This window comes from Coptis chinensis, chromosome 9 (assembly GCF_015680905.1).
Source record: "Coptis chinensis isolate HL-2020 chromosome 9, ASM1568090v1, whole genome shotgun sequence".
NCBI classification, from domain to species: domain Eukaryota; kingdom Viridiplantae; phylum Streptophyta; class Magnoliopsida; order Ranunculales; family Ranunculaceae; genus Coptis; species Coptis chinensis.
Window position 1 is genome coordinate 46,282,181 of NC_141464.1, and position 20,430 is coordinate 46,302,610.

At 34.0% G+C, this 20,430-nt stretch overlaps 1 protein-coding gene across 1 annotated transcript; it reads left to right on the plus strand.

The window, feature by feature from the left end:
* The first annotated feature begins 1,203 nt into the window (after positions 1-1,203).
* Positions 1,204-2,568, plus strand: LOC147476290 (uncharacterized). Its single transcript, XM_086585686.1, has 2 exons — positions 1,204-1,778; positions 2,055-2,568. Exons 1-2 carry the CDS (start codon positions 1,204-1,206, stop codon positions 2,566-2,568), a joined length of 1,089 nt encoding a protein of 362 aa, XP_086441812.1.
* The last annotated feature ends 17,862 nt before the right edge of the window (positions 2,569-20,430 follow it).

Genomic DNA, 20,430 nt, shown 5'->3' on the forward strand with positions numbered 1-20,430 from the left:
AGTTGAAGAATATAAAACTAGAAAGACTAATTAATTAAGACTTAGCTAGTTAAAACCGATCTTTTATTATTAATCTCTCTCTGCCTCAAGTTCTGGAGACAAGAATATAAGTGAATTGGAAAATTACATGAGGCACTTAGGTCCTCTATTTATAGAGGTTACAATGAGCTCTAGAGACATTCCAAACCGTCATTTGTTTCCTAATACAAATAGACTTCTTTCAGAGTCCAACTTTGTCTCCAAAACTGAGAAGAAATCGATTTATGCATCTAGATGCACTATTCATGCGTCTTAGACGCGATCAATGCGACTGGATGCTCGATCCATGCGTCCCGGACGCATAAGCCTATTTTGTCTCTTCTGCTCTATCCTTCTATCCTCTTTTGCGTGCTTTGGTCCAAGCAACAAATCTTTTGGCCTTGGGGTTCCAAATAGGCTTTAAAATAGGTCCAAGTCGCATCTTTAATAGCTCCAATTCCTTGGCCTTCTCCATGATTGTCCACAGACTTCCCATGCGATCCTTAATGCTCCGAATTGCTCTGTTTTACCCCTTTTTCTCTAATATTCTACAAAACTCTCTTTTTCACCTTTAGAATCTTAAAACACAACTTATAAACACTATTAGTCCACTAAGATGGCTAAACAAGTGGCATAATCGAGGGTTAAATTGCACTTTTTGAGCACTTATCATTACACGATCAGGCAAATTTTGTTGTAATGCAAGTAAACAGTCCAGTAACAAATCTCAAGCAGCAACAAACAAGAATCAAAGTGTAGCAAAAAGGGAAGGGGCAGAACAAGAGGCTTCAAAAATAAAAATCATAGATGATTACATCAATGTGTTTTTGGAATGTTAGAGGCACCAATGACATTGAGAAAGCTAGGGAGATAAATAAAGTAAGATTGAATAAGAAGCTTAGTGTTTTTTGTTTACTTGAAACCAAAGTGCGGCAAGACAAGTATGAGTACATAAGAAACATTTGTTGTCCTTTCCGGGAATATACGAATAACTATGGTAAAGATCTAGCAGGTAGAATTTGGATTTGTTAGGATTCTTATATGATAAGCATTGTGAAGTTATAGGACTCTAATCAGTTTATTCACTATCAAGTTACATTCAAGCCTACCAATGAAGTCTTCATGCTCACGGTGGTCTATGCTAGAAATTCCGAAGCTCTCAGAACTAAACTATGGAGGGATATAATGTCTATTCAAAGCTCTATCATGCTTCCTTGGACTGTAGTTGGTGATTTCAATAACATAACTAAAGCTGAGGAAAGGATGGGGGGAAGTCCAATGCACCCTAGAGAAGTTGAAGAATTCATGGAATGTCTACAAAGAGCAGGTCTGTCTAACTTGAGCTTTAATGGGTTATTTTTCTCTTGGAATAACAAGGTGGAGGGAAAAGGCAGAATAATGACTAAGATTGATCGATGCTTAGTCAACAGTTTATGGACTGATGTATATCCATCTTCTATGGCAGAATTTTTACCCCATGGAGTATCAGATCACTCACTAGTCTTACTTTTTTGCTATGATTATGAATGTAAAGCTCTACCTTTTAGGTTCAAGGACTATTGGGTAGAACAACAAGATTTCCAAAACATGTTGCGAGAAGTATGGCATGTGCAATTGTTTTTGAACCCAATGTACGTCCTTATGCAAAAGATGAAACTTCTGAAGGCGAGAATCAAACCATGGGCTAGATCTCAGTTCTCAAATATTCATGGTCGAGTAGAGCAAGCTATGGAAGTCCTGTATGATGTGCAAAGGCAGTTGTAAGCTAAACCTTAGGATTTGATAAAAGGAAGCTCTCAAAAAGTATAGTGACTTGGCTCAGATAGAAGCTGCTGAAATTAAGAGTAAACAAGATGATTTATGGGCTAGAAAAGGAGACAAATGCACTACATTTATCTTTAAATTGCTAAAGGAAAGGAAAGCTAAAAGTGGCATATGGCGCATACATAATGCAGATGGTGTTACTCTAACGGGTCAAGATGAGGTTATAAAATCTTTAGTGTGGTATTACACTGAGATCCTGGGTTGTGAAGCAGCGGAGAGGAGTTTTTCAACAACTTTCATGTCAAAGCCATCATATCACCCTCTATGAAAATTCTTCTAGAATCTGATATCTCGTATAAGAAAATAAAGGAAGTGCTTTTTGGGATGAAAGAGAATGCAGCACCTGGGCCAGATGGTTACATTCCTTTCTTTTTCAAGAGCTGTTGGAATATAGTTGGTGTTGATTTTACAGAGGCTATCAGTAATGCTTTTAAATATTATAAATGTCATAAAGGGATTAATGCTACTTTTATATGTCTCATACCTAAAGTTAGCAATCCTTCAAAGGTTGAATATTTCATATCGATAGTGTGTAACACCATTTATAAATGTATTTCTAAGGTTGTGGCTAATAGGATAAAGTTAATCATTAATGACATTGTCCAAGCAAATCAATCAGTGTCTATGTATAAATGGATAGAGATGTGCATTGCAACTCCTTCTTACTCTATTATGACCAATGGTGCACCTGAAGGGTTCTTTGAAGGGAAGAGAGGTATTCGTTAGGGAGATCCTTTATATCCCCAGTTGTTTGTTCTGGTGATGGAAATTCTCAGTTCTATTATAATGCAAAACATTAATAGCAAAGCCATCTTGTTTCATTCAAAATGTAACAGAGTGATACTGTCTCATTTAGCCTTTACTGATGATGTTCTTTTGTTCTACAAGGGTGATTGTGCTTCCGTGAATGCTATCAAAGAGTGCTTAAAAACATTTGGAGATGTTACGGGGTTAAATATCAACAAGCACAAAACATCTTTATTAGCCAGAGGATTAAATCACCAAGATGTTTTAGCTTTGGCTACTCTCCTGGGGGTGGAACTGGTTAAACCTCATGTGCGATACTTACGCCTTCCTCTCATCTTGGCCAGATTGGGGATAAGGGAATGTCAACCTCTTGTCGAGAAGATTACTAAGAAAATTACAAATTGGAAATCAAAGTTGCTCTCTCATGTAGGTAGATTACAACTGATCAACTCAGTTCTTATTTCTTTCCACACTTATTGGTCGAGAACCTTTATTCTCCCAATAACTGTTCTGGAACAAGTGGAAAAGTTATGTGCACAATTCTTATGGACGGGTACAACCATGAAGAAAGGGCACCACCAGGCATGTTGGAGTAGAGTCTATCTCACTAAAGATGAGGGTGGCTTGGGAGTTATGAATTTACAAAGATGGAACTCAGGAGCCTATTATGGTCTAATATTCAAGATGGTGACAAGAGAGGACAATATATGGGTAGATTGGACTTGGAAGCAGCACATTAAGGAGAAGTTTTTCTGGACCATGAGTAACCCAAAAGATTGCTCGTGGACTTGGCGGAATATTTTGAGTACTAGAGAGATTTCCAAAAAATTCATCAAATATAAGATTGCAAATGGGGAAAACACTCTATTATGGCATGACATGTGGTGTTCTCGATCACCCCTAATCCAAGATGAAGAGGCGGTGGTTGCTTGGAATTTCCCTATGAACACTAAAGTGAGTGATATCATGACTTTTGGAAGCTGGAATGCAGAAGTACATACCTTACAATCTCAAACTTTGAAAGGAAGCATAGTGGCAGTGGACATAAACAAACATCTGGATTCGGACTTCATAGTGTGGACACCACATCATAGTGGTTTGTACTCTTCCAGCAGTGCCTATGCAGCTTTGTCTCCTGTTCGAGATAAGAAAAGTCGTATGGTCTGGGGGAAGATGGGTGATGCCACAACATTCATTCACTACTTGGCAACTCTTTTCCAATAACATCCCCACACAAGACTGGTTAGTTTGCAAGAAAATTATTAATCAGCCTTCCTGCTGTCTTTGTTCTCACAGTAGAGAATTCTCCGCACATCTGTTTTTTGACTGTCATTACTTAAGGGATTTCTTCTCAAGAGTCAAGAGGCTGTTAGGAATTTCTACCAATACTAGTAATGCAAATCAAGAATGGGCTTCTTTAATGAGATTAAGTAAAGACGCAGTAGGGGAGATTTACAAAATATTCATTTGTGCATCAGTGAATAGCATTTGGAAAGAACGAAATTAAAGAATGTTTCAGGAAACCTCTAAACCTTCAGAGACACTGTTCAACAAGATGGTATGCGATTTGAGGAATTATCTACAAGTCTTGCGACCTGATGTCAAAGATACTATCAAGGTTCGAAATCTCTTCCTCAGGTTAAACATCACCACCCAGTTCAAGCAACAGGTGAACATTAATTGTTCATGGATTCATCCAATGGGCAACAGGATTAAAGCTAATGCAAATGGGGCTCTAAACAAGAATGGTCCAAGTCCAGGAGGTGTGATGAGGGAGAAGGAAGGTAGAGTTCTTACAGCTTTTAGTGGGACTGGAGGTCATTAATCAGTAATTTTCCAAGAACTCAAGGCTATTGAGGTTTGTCTGGAGAGATGCATACTAGAAGGTTTTGATGAGGTAGAAGTGGAGTCTGATTCCATGAGAGCCATAAATGGCATTAACAAGTTAGAGAAACCTCCATGGTACTGTAGAGATGTGGTGGCTGCTATCGAAAGAAAAAAGGATAGTTTTAGCTATTTAACTTTTTCACATGTCTTTAGAGAAGTGAATAGGGTAGTTAACTACCTTGCAGGACTTGTCCATAATCATGAGTTGTCTACTGTCCATTTTGCTAGTCCTTTAGATTATGAGTTACAAACCATTGTAAATGAGGATGCAAATGGAAAACTTATGTAAGGAAACAGTGAGTTTAATACAGGTGGGGGTCTGCCTAACCCTAGCTTATTTGTTTAAAAAAAACAACCACAACCTAATCTATGGAATTAACTATCACAAGCAAGCAATAGCAATGTAAAGTAAGTTACCACAATGAAACACAAGATGTAATGTGGTTCGGCAAATGATGCCTACTTCCACAAGAGCAAATCCTTTTATAAGTGTGGGAAGGAAGATTACAATCACTCTTTTCAAGTCTCTCCAAACTTACTAGATCTCTCTTCTCTCCTTATAAGCTTTTTATCTTTGTAAAGGTTTCCTCTCAATTTTGGTTGCTTTGAAAATTAGGTTTATATGCAAGACTTCTATTACTAAAAACCTAACTTTGGTTTTATAGTAATATGAAATTTCGGTGTAAAAACATGATGTCAATTTTCTGGCAAAATATTGGAACTCAGTATGTAAAGGTAAGAGTGCGGGGGCGCTTTGGAATAAGCATAGGAGGGCACGCGCGCTCCTCCTTCTTAACCACATTCCAGTAACTTGTTTAACAAAAAAGATAGAAAAAAACTATCTTCTTTTTTTAGACAAGGGTGCGTGCGCCCTTTGGGCAAGGCATATGCGAGCGCGCGCGCTCCCTCTTCTCTTCACACGAACAGTACTTGTTTTCCCAATCTTTCTCATGTGAGGGATAACACCAACATTTCCCGCACTCTATACTTTTCCACAATTTTCTTCCCCAAGATTTTCCTTTCAAATTTATAAATACAACAACTGTCATTGTCACCAAGAAGCTCAAATCTATAATTCGAGCTCTCTCGCAACTTATCTTGAAATTTAAAAAAACATCTCAAGTGTATAAACATTAGCCATGTGTACCAAAAAATTATGGGGCTTTTTCAATTTAGGTTTCTCAATCATATCTTTGTTATATGCCATTAATTCTTCATAGCGTTGGTGCATAAGTCCCCAACCAAACTAAATCATAAAATCTACTAAAGAATTTTTCTTGGAAATATACCTATTGTAGAATGAATGAGCGCTTTCCGCTCGTTTGCTACTTGACATACTAGCAGAGAAAATATGATTCACATATGCAGGCACCCATTGTGAATGAATATCGTACAGTACGTGACTGTAACCATTTGTTTTCATGTAAACCACTCCTCTCAACAAGATCAGTCTATTTGGAGTCAAACTCATCCTTTGTCTCACATCTCCATATGCAACTTGAGAACTCACGGTAGTACTAAATATAGTTAATTGTATCTAATCTCTCCGAGAATTTTGTCAATATGTACCAACTGCAATACCTGTGACACAATACCCAAATATTTAATATACCAAAAAAGAAAAAAAAAAAAAAAAAAAATTATAATACCTGTGATAAGTATTTGGAAGAGCAAGAGAAATGGCTTTTGTCATTGCTGGATCCTAATATGTTGTAATCATCTTCGGCGCGTCGCTCGGCATAGCTTTTAAAAATTGGTCGAATAGCTAACCAAATGTAACTGCAATCTCATCACATAAAAATGCACAAGTAAATAAAAGGTCTAGCCATGATTATTAACCCCAAATAATGGTGCGAAAATCAATCCATATCGATTGGTTTTATATGTAGTATAAAAAATAACCACATCCCCAAAAAACCTGTATGTTCGCCTAGAGGTTGCATCTGTCCAAAAACAATGAGTAATCCTTTGTTCAGCTTCTGCCTCAATTTTAAAAGTGAAAGAAAGATTCTTTGCTTGTTCCAATTTTAAGTACTCGTGAAACATATCTCCATCGTAGCCCTTAACCACATTACACTTGTTTATTTTCTGGTTATATAAATCCTTCTGTATAAAACCAATGTTTTCTATCCCACCTGACTATACTCCAAGCAAGTTGAATTGTTGATGTTGTGGTATATTAACCATGGCAAGTTGTTGCGTTAAACATTTTTGGGTAGTATAAAAGCCATGGTGAGATAAAAAGTGTACTCTACTCGGTGTTAACAACGAGTTAGTATGCCCCTCAATAAATACACTAACTACAAATGCACCAGATTTTGTCTTCGTTACTGCTACTTTTGCCTTACAATCTTCTATTGTATTACCCTGATGCCTTTTTTTCCTAACATCCGTTACTAGTGAACTTTTTCCTTGTTTATAACAACCATATTTCTTTCTTACTGCTGCACCATCCTTATTCTGTTAAGACCAACTACGTACACTAAATCTAGCTACTTTTGCATATTCATTGTAAAAGTTGTAAACATCATCCAATGATTCAAACTCTTAATCTACTTTTGGGTTCACGTCATTTAATACTTGAGGAGTGTAAATCTCAATATTTTCAGCACCTAAGCTCCCACTTTCTATATCGACTTCCGGATTCTCCATTTTATTTCTTTATAACCTTCCACAAATATAAATTAAACTCATTACCAAAAAGCACTATGCAATAATAATTAATTATTCTTTTAGCACGTACAATACCTACTAATAAGTACAAAAAGCAAATGGAGATAATTCGTAAATAGTGTAGTGTGTGTAGTCAGTGGCATCTGTAAAGTACTGTTTATGTTATACATTTGCATCCAAGTAAGGACAAGTCCCCTCTCCCCATCTCTATAGAACAAGGTTAAGGACGCTGTTTTTTCCTATTATTAGATCCCCATATAGATGGCATAGGTGGCAGTTAGTACGTGATAATTGAAAATTGAAGAATCAAAGAGTGCGACATTAAATTTTTATTTTAATTTCAATAGTTACGACATAACACCAATGCCAAAGTGGTACCGACTTATTTTTGAACTATACATTGTAATTCTTTGACCTATACACAGTAACAAACACTTCAACTCCAAACCACTCCCTTAAATTTAAAATTATTTAAAACCAATAGAATGTTAAACTGAAACACAAGTCATACTATAACTAGAAATACACTATATTCCATCGGGGGGAAGGGGAGAGAGAGAGAATAAAAAAGAGACTATATGCAAAGTATTCTAGGTCTACTTCAATATGATACTGTTAAAGAAACATAAGTAGCACCATATACCTTCAAACAGTAGTGAAATTGTCCTTCTTCACCAAAGAAAATGTCAAAGAAAAAGTATTGGGAAGAGAATATGAATGTTTTTTTTTTGGTTGGAAGAGAGAGAAAAAAAAGAGATTTAAGCGGTGAGAAAAGAGAGTGAACCGTGAGGGAGAGGGAGTGGGAGAGGGAGAAAGTCAGGTAATGGGGGGAGAGAAAATAGGGAGGGAAAGAGAGAAAATAAGAGAGATTACGGTGGGGATTTTTCCTGTTTTAGGATTACTAAATCTCGTGGGATATCTTGTAAGGTTTAGTCCGTTAATCACTAACTTAAGTACATACTTTTAAGATCGAGACTCTATATATATATATATATATATATATATATATATATATATATATATATATATATATATACTAGTTTTCAAACCCGTTCTACGAACGGGTGCCGTTATATTAAATTACTCTTCTAAACAATAATTGCAATTATGCAGAGATATGTTATACGAAGTTTGAATGAAGTTTTGAGAAAATGCCCAATGAGACAAGGGTCATATTGAAACTACTTAAATATCCAGTCTTCACAATCATACCAAAAGATATATGATATACCATTTTAAATGCAAAGTTATATTTTCCATTAATTATTCTTTGAGGTTACTTTATTGCATTTGCATCCAGTTTCTGATTTTCCATTAATTATTCTATAATGTTAGTTCCATGCGCAGTTACATCCAGTTTCTAATTTCCTGTTAATCATTTTCTTAGGTTAATTCAATGCATTTGCATACAGTTTTCAATTTCTCGTTAATTACTATTTAGGTTAATTAGTGTAGTTTCTGATTTCTCATTAGATATTCTTTAAGGTTAGTTCTATACAGTTGTATTCAGTTTTAGATTTCCCATTATTTAATCTTTGAGATTGCGTCAAGTATTTGATTTCCAATTAATTAATAATTAATAAATGTGCAATTGCGTCAAGTATATGATTTCCTATTAATTATTTTTTGACATAAGTTCAATGTAGTTGCATCCAATTTCAGATTTCCCAGTAATTATTCTTGGAGGTTAGCTCATTCATTTTTGATTTCTCGTTAATTATTCATTGAGGCTACTTCATTGCATTTGTATCCAGTTACCGATTTCCTGTTAATTATTATCTAAGGTCAATTCGATGCACACAGTCACATCTAGTTTCTAATTTTCAGTTAATTATTCATTGAGGTTAGTTCAATGCAATTTCCGATTTCACGTTAATTACATTTTAAGGTTAATGTAATGATAGTTTCCAATTTTCCATTAATTATTATTCGAGCTTAGCCATGCATTCAATTTCTGATTTCCCGTCAATTATTCTTTAGGGTTAGTTCAATGCATTTGCATCAAGTTGCCAATTTTCTGTTAATTATTCTTTGAGGTTGGAGGTTAGTTCGATGCATTTACATTTAGTTTCTGATTTTATGTTAATTATTCTTTAAGCTTATTAGTTCATTACATTTGCATTTAGTGTCTGATTTCTTGTTAATTATTCTCAGTTTCCAATTTCCAGTTAATTATTTTTTGAGGTTAGTTCAATGCAGTTGCATAGAATTTTTGAATTCCCATTAATTATTTTTTAGGTTAGCTGAATGCATTTGCATATAGTTTCCAATTTCTCCTTAATTATTTAAGGTTGTGTGTAATACCAACTTTTATTGATCTTTCAACAGTCTCCTTGCAAACATAACATAAAAAACAATTATACATGATTCACTACGTGGATCATCAAAGATTGTCTAATTTTCAATTTCCAATTTCTCATGAATTGTTCTTTGAGGTTAGTTTAATGCAATTGCATCTAGTTTCCGATTTTCCATTAATTTCTAAGAGGTTAGTTCAATGTAGTTGACTCTATTTTTTATTTCTCATTAATTATATTTTGAGGTTTGTTCAATGTATGTGCATCCAATTTCTAATTTCCCGTTAAAAATTCTTTGAGATTAATTCAATACATTTACATCCATTTGTCGATTTCCCGTTAATTATTCTATGAGGTTAGTTCAATGTAGTTGAATCCAGTTTTTGAATTTTAATTAATTATCTTTTGAGGTTTGTTCAATGCATTTGCACCTAGTTTCTGATTTTTCGTTAAATATTTTTTAGGTTAGTTCAATGTATTTGCATCCATCCAGTCTCTGATTTTCTATAAATTATTCTTTGAGGTTAGTTTCTGATTTCCGTTAAACATTATTTTACGTATAATTTCCGATTTCCCATTAATTATTCTTTGATGTTAATTCGATGAATTTGCATCTAGTTTCCAATTTTCCGTTAATTATTCTTTAAAGTTAGTTCAATGTATTTGTATCCAATTTCTGATTTTCAGTTAAATATTTTATGATGCACGTCAGTTCAATGCAATTGCACCCATTTTTTAATTTCCCAGTAATTATTTTTTTGAGGTTAGTTCGATGTAGTTGCATCCAATTTTTGATTTCCTATAAATTATTTTTTGAGATTAGTTCAATGCATTTGCATCCAGTTTATATTTCCCCTTAATTATTCTTGAGGTTAGTACAATACATTTGCAATCTAGTTTCCGATTTCCTGTTAATTAAAATTTTAGGTTAGTTCTATGCAGTTGCGTATGGTTTCTAATTTCCCGTTAATAATTCTTTGAGGTTAGTTCAAAGCAGTTGCATCCAATTTCTGATTTCCCGCTACTTATTCTTTGAGGTTAGTTCAATGCATATGCATCCAGTTTCCGATTCCCCGTTATTCTACGTGGTTGGTTCATTGCAGTTTCATTTAGTTTTCGAATTCTCGTTCATTATTTTTTGAGATTAATTCAATGCAGTTGCATTGAGTTTCCGATTTTTCGTTAATTATCTTTTAAGATTATTTTTAGAGGTTAGTTCAATGCAGTTGAATCGAGTTTCCAATTTCCCATTAATTATTTTTTGAGATTAGTTTCTAATTTCCTAAAATAAACATGGCAATTAGAACTATTTAAAGTTAGCATTTAGCTTACACGGTATTATGGCAAATACTAAGACACATTGTGTTCCTAGACACAAATAAAATCCAAATACTCTTTTAGGCTCACCTCAACAAACAATATTAAACCATTTAAAGTTTAGTTGATTGATTTTGGAAACTTGACATGGATGATGGATCCTAGGGACTCTGTCTAATTTTTGCAGGTTTAAACAAATTAAATGAAAAGTACCACAGTACCATATTATGGGTAATTACATGCTTGTCTCTTTGTCCATGTTCTTTCTTTTGAACTGTACTGGAGTCCATCTTTCTCCAGCTTGATATATTTACAAAATTATTGATCTCCTTATAAAGGCTAGCTAGTTACTACTTTGTCTAGAATGTTCTAATTAAATTTAATTCTTCGCTAACTATATCCCTTAAGAGATAATAAGTGATGAGTTAACTTTGTTTAGTCTATTGCTAACTCAATTATTTGTATGTGTCATGGTTAAACCAAAAGTTTTTAATCTAAAGAGTGAGCAATGTAAACTTAACTTTTTTTCTTCGGATTGATATTCATAACATTGACTAATATAAGTGCTATCCAATCTTTTTTCTCTTCGTCCAAATTGATGTCCATTCATTTTTTTTTTGACAAATGTGGGGGATTTAGAGAAATTAGCCCTAAACTAAAATTATGGATGACATTGTCCAACTCTGTCATTTGTGTAGTTTGCACAGAATGTATAATTTCAGTGATTTTTGGCATCTTTTTTTATTAGGTGAGATACCTCTATTTCATAAATTTATAGGCATGTTTTGGTAACCCCTCCAATAAACCTGGCATTCAATATTTCAATCATAAAACTTAAGTACTTGATTCATAAAATGCATTTTGCCCCATAAGACTGAAGAGAGTATCAATGTACATATGAAAAGGGCACCTATTATCACAGTGATTAAAGAAGGAACATAAAATATAAATCAAAATTATTTTTGAGAAAATAATTTACAAAGTAAAAGGAATGTCTCTTGCGAACAAACTATCTTAAAAAAACTCCAACAAAACAACACTGTTGTCCATCCTCAGCTTTTCCACATGAAATTATTTATTTCTAAAGGCTTAATTACATAAATATGCAACGTACTTAGGTCCTCTTAACACTTGTATTAACATACTATTTTTTGTAACAAACGTATCAACGTACTAATATTGATTTAACAAAAATAGCAATCTATTAGGATCCGTCAGTTAAGTGATGATATGTTCATTTTTTTTCAATTTTGTTTTTTTGCATTTTCCACCCGACATAATACAAGGACGTGATGTGGCAAAATGTTGGTTACAAAATATGGATCTTTCTAAACCCCACAGTTTGAGTAAGAATGGGTCTTAAATCGACCCATTTGTCCTTCTTTTTCACCCATGAAACCCATTTTCACCAACTCAGATCTGGTAACACCAAAGTAAATTTGCAATTCTGAAAAGGCAGAAATAGTGGTGCGTTGGGTTTTATTGTTCATCTTAAATCCTTTGTTACGAGGAATAGTTTGATGGTTGAAAAATCTCTTTCTAAACTTTCTAGTCTTTCTTTACTCTTGTTCTTGATGTTTTATTGGTGGAAACACTAGTTCTTTATCTAGAATGGGTTGAAATCCTAAATAAACTATTGATTTGATAGAAAAACATGTATGAAAATGGTTTAGATGGATATCTTGCTCACAAAGTTATACTCATTTGAACTTGTCAAATGAGTATGACTAGTGTTTTTGGGATTGAATCAAAGATTAGAGAAGTAATGAAAACTTGTATTGGAGAGACAATTGAAAACTTGTATTGAAAATAATAAGAACTTGATTTAACCACTAAAGCTTGAAAAACATAAAAATGGAAACAAGTAAATAACATATTACACCATTAATTTAAAACATATTATCTACTCCTAATTACCAAATATTAATTCTACGGTAAGGTTCTTTCTCCTCCTACTTTGGTTTATATAAGACACCAATTACATATTTGCCCCTTCTTCTAGAAGACAATCTTGAGGATAAGATTAAGCTTTGTGGGCTTTTGACTTTATCCAATATAATTGAATTCTTAATTTGGCTTTAAGTCCTTGAGTCCATAGCTTTTAGCTTTGAGTCATTGGGTATTCAGCTTTTAGTTCTGAGTCCTTGAGAGTTGACTTTGACAGTTGACTTTGACTTTTTGGCACTTTTGATCCTAAACTGGAATCTTCCCAAGCAGCGTCAATAGCAATCCTTTTTGCGCTAAAATGCACGTTTTAGGAATATACGTCATAAATAGCTTGTATCCTGCAAAAGATAGCAAAAGCTATAAGTTGTCTGTTTATTAAGCATAAGAAGGGCATAATTGAAGCATTGTAAAGGTAATAAAATGCACATTTAGGGACTGATCAACTACCCCTAAAAAACATTTTGTTTGTCCTCAAGCAAAGATGGGAGAAAAAAAACCAAGATAAGAAATGTGTAATTTATTCTACTAGTCTCATTTCACGGAGTGCGATTGCATTGACCATATGCAACAAGGCATTAAACCACTAAAAATTCCCTACTGGAGGAGCTTAAGCCTCGTGAGAGTTTTCCATAGAAGGTACTCACAAACTTCCTCTATCTAGTACAAAGGGTCTTGTCTCCTTATTATTCTCAGAAGTCTATACATCTCGTTAGTGGGGGAATAAAGAAAAGCTCCTTTGAACTCAGAATAATATATACACAGTAATTTAATCATCTAAAGATAAACGTGCAAAACATGAGCAATGAAATGCAAAAGCAGAGTCATTTCCGAAATTTTTGGAGAGCGTCCTTAAGGTTGGTTCTCACAGGGGTGTGCTATAATCACAACTCTCTAGTAGATTCACTCAAGTTTCATTTTCTCAAGTGCAGAAGGCACTTATATTCCTCACATACATGAATGACGTCCAAAGAAACCAGGATCGATTGATCACAATATCCACATACTATCACACCATCCTATTCCTAGTTGGCTTTATGACTCCATATGATTTTGATTTTTGGGAGTTCTAACTTTGCTTTTGTTTCTTTTGAAATCAATTCCTTTTGATTTTGAACTTTTGGGAGATTTCAATTTTTGAATCTTTTCTTTCTTTTCTTTTTGAAGCTCCTAACTGTTTTGTTTTTGTATAATGCCATCTCTTCTCTTTTTACTGTTCATCCAATTCTCAACTCGTCAGCTGGGTACGTTTTTTATTGTGTGTAGTAATGGTTCAGGGATTGATGGCAAAGAAATAAAAAGACTTTTAGAAATTGGCAAAGGCTCAAGGGGGGTAACTAGAGGAATAACTATCTTTTTTGGTTTTTAACGTTTATTTGGCTATATCGATCCAAAAAGGGCATAAATTCTCTCCTAGGATATGGCGTGGTGATCAAGCAAATGGACATGTTATCTTTCTATCTAGACATCCTTTGTGTCATCACTCAATAATCATTCAGATGAGGCTTTTGGCTAGATTCTCACAGGATATGAAACTTAATTGTTCTAACCTTGGTCTCGAAAACTTATTGCTATATACAATCAAATGTTGATTCATGCCATTTATGAAAAGATGCAGAAACTATTATATATATATTTGTCTGAGTTTGAAGAACTAATCTTTACTCTATTGCTATAATGAGACTTCTAAACCATTTGTTCATCATAGAAAAAAGAAAACAAGTCTTTTAGTACTAAATAGAAAAATATATTTTTGGTCTTTTTGAAAATTTTAAGAAAGAAAGAAATATAGGAATATACTTACTATATCTAATATAAGAATTGCTATATAATAAATGCCTAGTTTTTGCAGAATGTTACTATACCCACTACACCATAATAGGATATTTGCAACACGCACCTTTTTTGATTTGCAACACTTATTTAGCGTTAGTAAGTTTCCAACATTAAATAAGCGTTGGCAATGTTGTAAAGCGTTGCTTTATTTGGGTGAATTTCCGGAATTAATTGCTAACACTTAAAAAGCGTTGGAGAAGTGTTACAAACTTAAAAATTTCGCGAAACGAAAAAAATCGAAATATAAAACATAATTTCTCTCTCTCTCTCTCTCTCTCTCTCTCTCTCTCTCTCTCACCGCCGCATTATTTTCGCACTCCTCAAAACCTAATTTTCAGATTCAGTAAACAGTCAATCAAAGAAAGAAGAAGAAGAAAACAAGTCCGTTTTGACACAATCCATTTCTTGCAGTTTGAGGTAATAATCTTTGATAATACCAAATATCAGTATTATCAAAAACATATACTAAATTATTTGGTATTATATTAGAGATTTCAATCTAGAACACTCTTAAAAGAACACAGCATCGAGAAGTCAAAACATTTTACATCTAAAGTTATGTTTGATCTAAAACTGCGTAGATATTTTTTCACATTTTACATCGAGGGTGTGTTCGAAAACTGTGTAGATATTTTTTGAGGTACACCATTCTTCTGTCTTCAATCCAGTCTTATTCACTGGATATTGAAAAGTAAATTGATTAAGCTATCTTTTTTCTGCGATGGATGTAAGTAAGGAAACAGGGACATGCCTTGTAAAATAGCTCTCGTAAAATGGAGCAAATTAGGTTGAAGTCTTTAAGAGAGTGGGTGTAATATTGACTATAGTGATATGAAAAAGATTTGAACAAGCATGCCTTAATAGAAGATGTAACTTATCAAATGGAGATGCTCAAAACGAATATGATAATTGGCTTGTGGGACTCCCAGGTATTGAAGATAAGCCATGCAAAATTACCTCAAAGTGGCATCTTTGTTCTTAGTACGTACAATTTGACCATTGCTGAAATTAAACGTTTTTGGATAATACTCTGCAGTACTTTTAGAACGGTATACTCGATGAGACCATTCCTGCTGGTGCTGTTTTTTTAGATGCTATCCGTGGTGAGAACCGATAAACACTTGTTATGTTACGGACGATATACTATTGTGATCAATTATTGAGTTATACTGTGTTCAGTTCCTCGATTCTCTTGTTTTGCCATTTTTTTTCTAGATTGTGGAAGGTGTTCTATGATGACAAGGAGAGACCAAATAGATATTTCTTTGGCGAAAAGAACAAATTAGTCGTCCAAATGTTTGAAGACTTGGAGGTTAGTTGATCAATATAATTTCTTGACTAATTTTGAAAATTAACATTTACATATTGTTCAATGAACAAACTCAAATGCAGTGTTAATATATCTAGCAAACAAAACAAAAAGTCATAGAGACGAAGCTACGATATGATGCATTATGGCTCCCCCCGCAATGGGAGTGAGTACATTACATCTTTGTTAATTATCTAACAGTTTGATAGTAAAGCTAGGTAGCATATTAAGTCCGATCATTCCATGATTGCTTTACTTGTCTTTTATCCGGATCGGTGTGTGGTTGTCTCACCGGTTTTGTAGTCATGTGGCTGGATCATGTCACTAATCTGCGTGTGTTTCTTTCTCATACTTACGTAGATAATATTTGGGGATGTACAAGAGAAATCGGACAATGGCCCTTCATTGTTGGATAGAGCGGCGGGGATATTTTCTTCAAGAAATCGATTCATGGAAGTCATCTCAAGATGATCTTCCTTGTTTTCTTTTTGGATTCTATAAAGAGTAGTTACTGACTTCTCTTGTGAATTAGGCCCCATCATAATGTAACCGTGTAATGTAATCTGCAATTACGTAATCATACTTCGTACATAGTTTTTCTCGCTTCGTTCTTTCAGTTTTATATAATTGACAACTTATCGAATAATCTCTTTTACCTTTAGTTGCATTTCACGGAAGGTTAATGTGGATTTGGCGATAAAACTGGTTGATTCTGGTTGATATGGGGATATAGTATACCACAGACGTAATTGAGTGTATCTGAAAATCAAATTAAGTTAGCATGGCATCCTGAATGTTGGTAGTTTGCTACAAAATTAATTTTTAATTACATCTATGCATGATATGCGCTAATATAGGCCTTTTGTTTGAATTTTTCCTCAGACGTGGAAATGATATTGAAAGAGAGGTTTGCCAAGTTGTTATTAGGTGAAGATATGTCAGGTGGTGGAAAGGGGGTTTCCTCGGCATTAGCTTTATCGAATGCCATTACCAACTTAGCAGGTGTGTAATTGATAACATTTTTCTAATATTTAGATAGAATAAACCTTGTATTTGATTTTCAGAGATGTCATGTAAGTACTCGTCTTACTCGAATGGCTTGAGGAAAGTTAGGTGTTTTTCCGTTTAAGATGACAAATATTAATAAATTCTCCATTTTTATTCTTGGGTATATCCCCTCGGTATTGAAACTTCTAACTCGTTCGTTTCTTTTGATTAATTTGCGCAGCTTCTGTCTTCGGTGAACAATCACGTTTAGAGCCTATTACTGACTACACTATGCATTTGTAATCATATACTACGTGTTTGTCTATACTACGTGCTTGTTATGCTCACTGGTTTACAATAAGTAACAAACATGAGTATTGAAGATGAAGAATTTGAAGAAGCTTCTAATACAGATGAAGGAGCAGCATCAGCTTTTATTGGTAGTGATAAGACTAGTGTTGATTACTACTTCGATTCCTACTCACTTTGGTAAACCTTTTTTTTTGTACTCTTTATTGTTTTTTAGATTGTTTTATCAAGTGGGCTTGAGAAATTTGATGTCTTTTGATGAAATATGAAGAGTTTTTATTGGTTTAAATGGTAAAGTATGTTTTTTTAGTGCAAGTAAAGTGAAGTTATCGATTTTAGGTGTTTGGGGATGTTTTGTTTTATTGTTTTTGAACAACTGTTAAATTTCTTACATTATGTAGTGAATATTTCAGAATGAGTGAAAAATTGCATGGGATACTCTAGTTGTTAGTATAAAGTATCTTAGCAAAGGTCATCTTGAAATACGTGTTATTCGGGTAGGATAGGCCGTAGTATACTATTCCTTCGCTAGGAATAATTGTGTTTCTTGCTTTATGGTTAATTCAATTTGGATGGATAGTTAGCTTTATCATACAAAATGTTCATTTAGGATTATTGTGGTAGCAAAGACAAACTGTTTGAATCCTTCTTTTGTTCTACTCTCGAGTTGCGCGATTCTACATAATATGTTAGTCTAGAAGTGTAGTTGTAAATGTATAGGGTATGATAATATTTGTGTCATGTTGTCGGTCATAAAAGTCTTAGTTATACCACCAAATTGGTTTAGCTGGTCTCGCTACAAAATATGAGAATTTTTTTTTTTTAGCAACCCATCAGCAACGGTTTATAACCGTTACAAATGAATTTTAAATTATTTTTTTTTAAATTAACTAACAATTTTGCAACGGTTACAAACCGTTGGTAAAAATTTTAACAAATTACCAACGCTTAAAAAGCGTTGCAAAGGTTTTAAATATGTGTATGAAATAGTTATAATAAGCGTTAGAAAGTTCTGTTTGCAACGCTTTTTAAGCGTTGGAAATTTCTTTTTGCAACGCTTTTTAAGCGTTGCAAATATTTCAAACACTTTATCGACGCCATATTTGCAACGCTTAAAAAGCGTTGCGAAAATTATTAGCAACGCTTTTTTGCCGTTGTAAATAGCCTATTATGGTGTAGTGACCACCCCCAAATAGAATTATACTTTATCCTCAAAGTATGAAGAAAATGAAGGAGATTAACATAGGAACATGAGCAAAAACAGTAGTAACCTGTACTATGCTCTTCGTGATGGAAATATACCACCCCCACACAAGTTTGGAGCGTGGGTTGATAGATATAGAACAAGATGTACATGAGTTAACTAAAAGGTAAAAACATACTTATTCTACCATGAAATTTTTAGGCTTTTGTATTTATTTTTGAAAAACATATATAATGCATAAATGTTGGCATGATGTATATGTATTAGCTTCTACTCATATACCAAACACTAAACATGCATACATAATTATTATTAAATTAACAAGGCAAGAAATAAAAAGTTTGAAATGTAAAGTATGTAAACAACTATCTATACATACACATATGAAATGTGTGTGCGTGTGTCTTTTTATTTTTAGAGAGGTTGATTTTCTTAATCTAAATGTATCTCTAATCATATAGAGGGTTTGACAAGAAGATAAAATTATACGTGAATCTGGTATCATTTTGGCTACTCTAGGGCATATAATTTTAATTTTTATATCCTCTAGTTTGAAAAATGTTTAGAAATGTTTTTAAAGATACTCGTACTCAAAAGTCATGATTCAAAATGCCAATTTTTTAAAACAACCCATAATAGGTGATCTTAGGCAACTTTCGTATTGGCTCTTTATTGAACCCAATCTAGTCAAACTGTGGCTTCAGTTATGTGTGTGTTTAGGGATTTACTGTGCACGATGTAATGGAAAGGTTTAGCTAATTGGACAATAGTGGGTGGTGGAACTAGGTCTCTTTGTTGGATTTTGGTAGTTCTGGTTAAAATGGGATGGAACCAATGCTCTGTTCTGATTATTATAGGTACCTTGTCCTTTTCTGAATGTATTTGGTGGTTTGATGTGCTTGGTGAACGAACCCTGGAGGTGGCTGGGTTTGTGGATTAGTACTCCATGTATAATTTGGGTAGATTACTTCTTCTGGTAGAAGTGATGATATGTTGTTGAGTAAGGGACAATTGGTATCTTTGGGTTTAAGCTAAGACAGAAAGTGCATGGTGATATGGGTGACCCTTAGTAACACATAACTGATCCTCAAACCACCCTTACAAGAATGGAGATTGTGTACTTCTAAGGGTTGGTCTATGTGGAATCCATTGCCAGTGTGTTTTTCTTTTTTGGTTTTAGAAAATCACATAACTCTTGGTGTATCAAGAATCTTTCATTATGAGAACGAAGAAAAACAACTACTATTTTGAAAAAGAAAGAAATGAAAAATGTATACTCGCTCCATAAGATCACATTTACTCAAACGACAAGTAAAAAATGTTTTATAAAGAATATACGAGATATACGTGGACTAAGGTTCTGGCACTTACAACCACACACTCCAAGAGGATGGTCTGGTTAACTTAATGATGCAATCCCATGGAATGCATCGAGAAAACATAACATGAATCTTTTATAGTCAGATATTCAAGACTATATGTGGGGTCGTTTTAAGTCAGATTCCCCAAGGTTATGCATATAATATGGATGATATGTTGTTAACTATATACTAATAGTCTAAACAGTTGGGGATATTTATAGAAAAACTTATGAAAACATTTACCCCCAAACAGAATGAAATGATGCATTTGGAGTGTAAGATGTAGAATGATAACAGAAAACTTATGTAAACCATCATGGAACTTATGCAGTAACCCATCATGTTTGAATTGTCCAAGAGAGTGTGAGTGTGGTAGTAGTTGTTCTTGATGAGGCTTAGATGATGCGACATATGGGAAACTGGGTTTTTCAACCACTTGAATAAAGGGATCATCGTATGCTCTCAAGAGCTCATATTCCACCATAGATTCTATTTCCTCTTTTTCTGGCACTTCTCAACTGGAATGATAGTCTTGGGAGTTTGTATGTTAGGTAAAGTCTTTTTACTCGGAAGGTTTAGAAAATTATGAAGGATTTCAAAGACAATTGTCTTAAGTGCGAGCTTGAGGTTTCTTTGAAATGGTTTAGTGGTGCAATCCTCAGAATTTGGTGGATTTTTGATGAATGGAGGTTAGCTTTTGAGAGGTGTTAACTCGGG

Excerpts from the sequence above, each read along its gene's own strand:
- LOC147476290 (XM_086585686.1), top strand. The coding sequence starts at position 1,204 with ATGTCTATTCAAAGCTCTATCATGCTTCCTTGGACTGTAGTTGGTGAT. Across the intron at positions 1,779-2,054 it reads TATGATGTGCAAAGGCAGTT|CGGAGAGGAGTTTTTCAACA; the intron begins GTAAGCTAAACC and ends GTTGTGAAGCAG.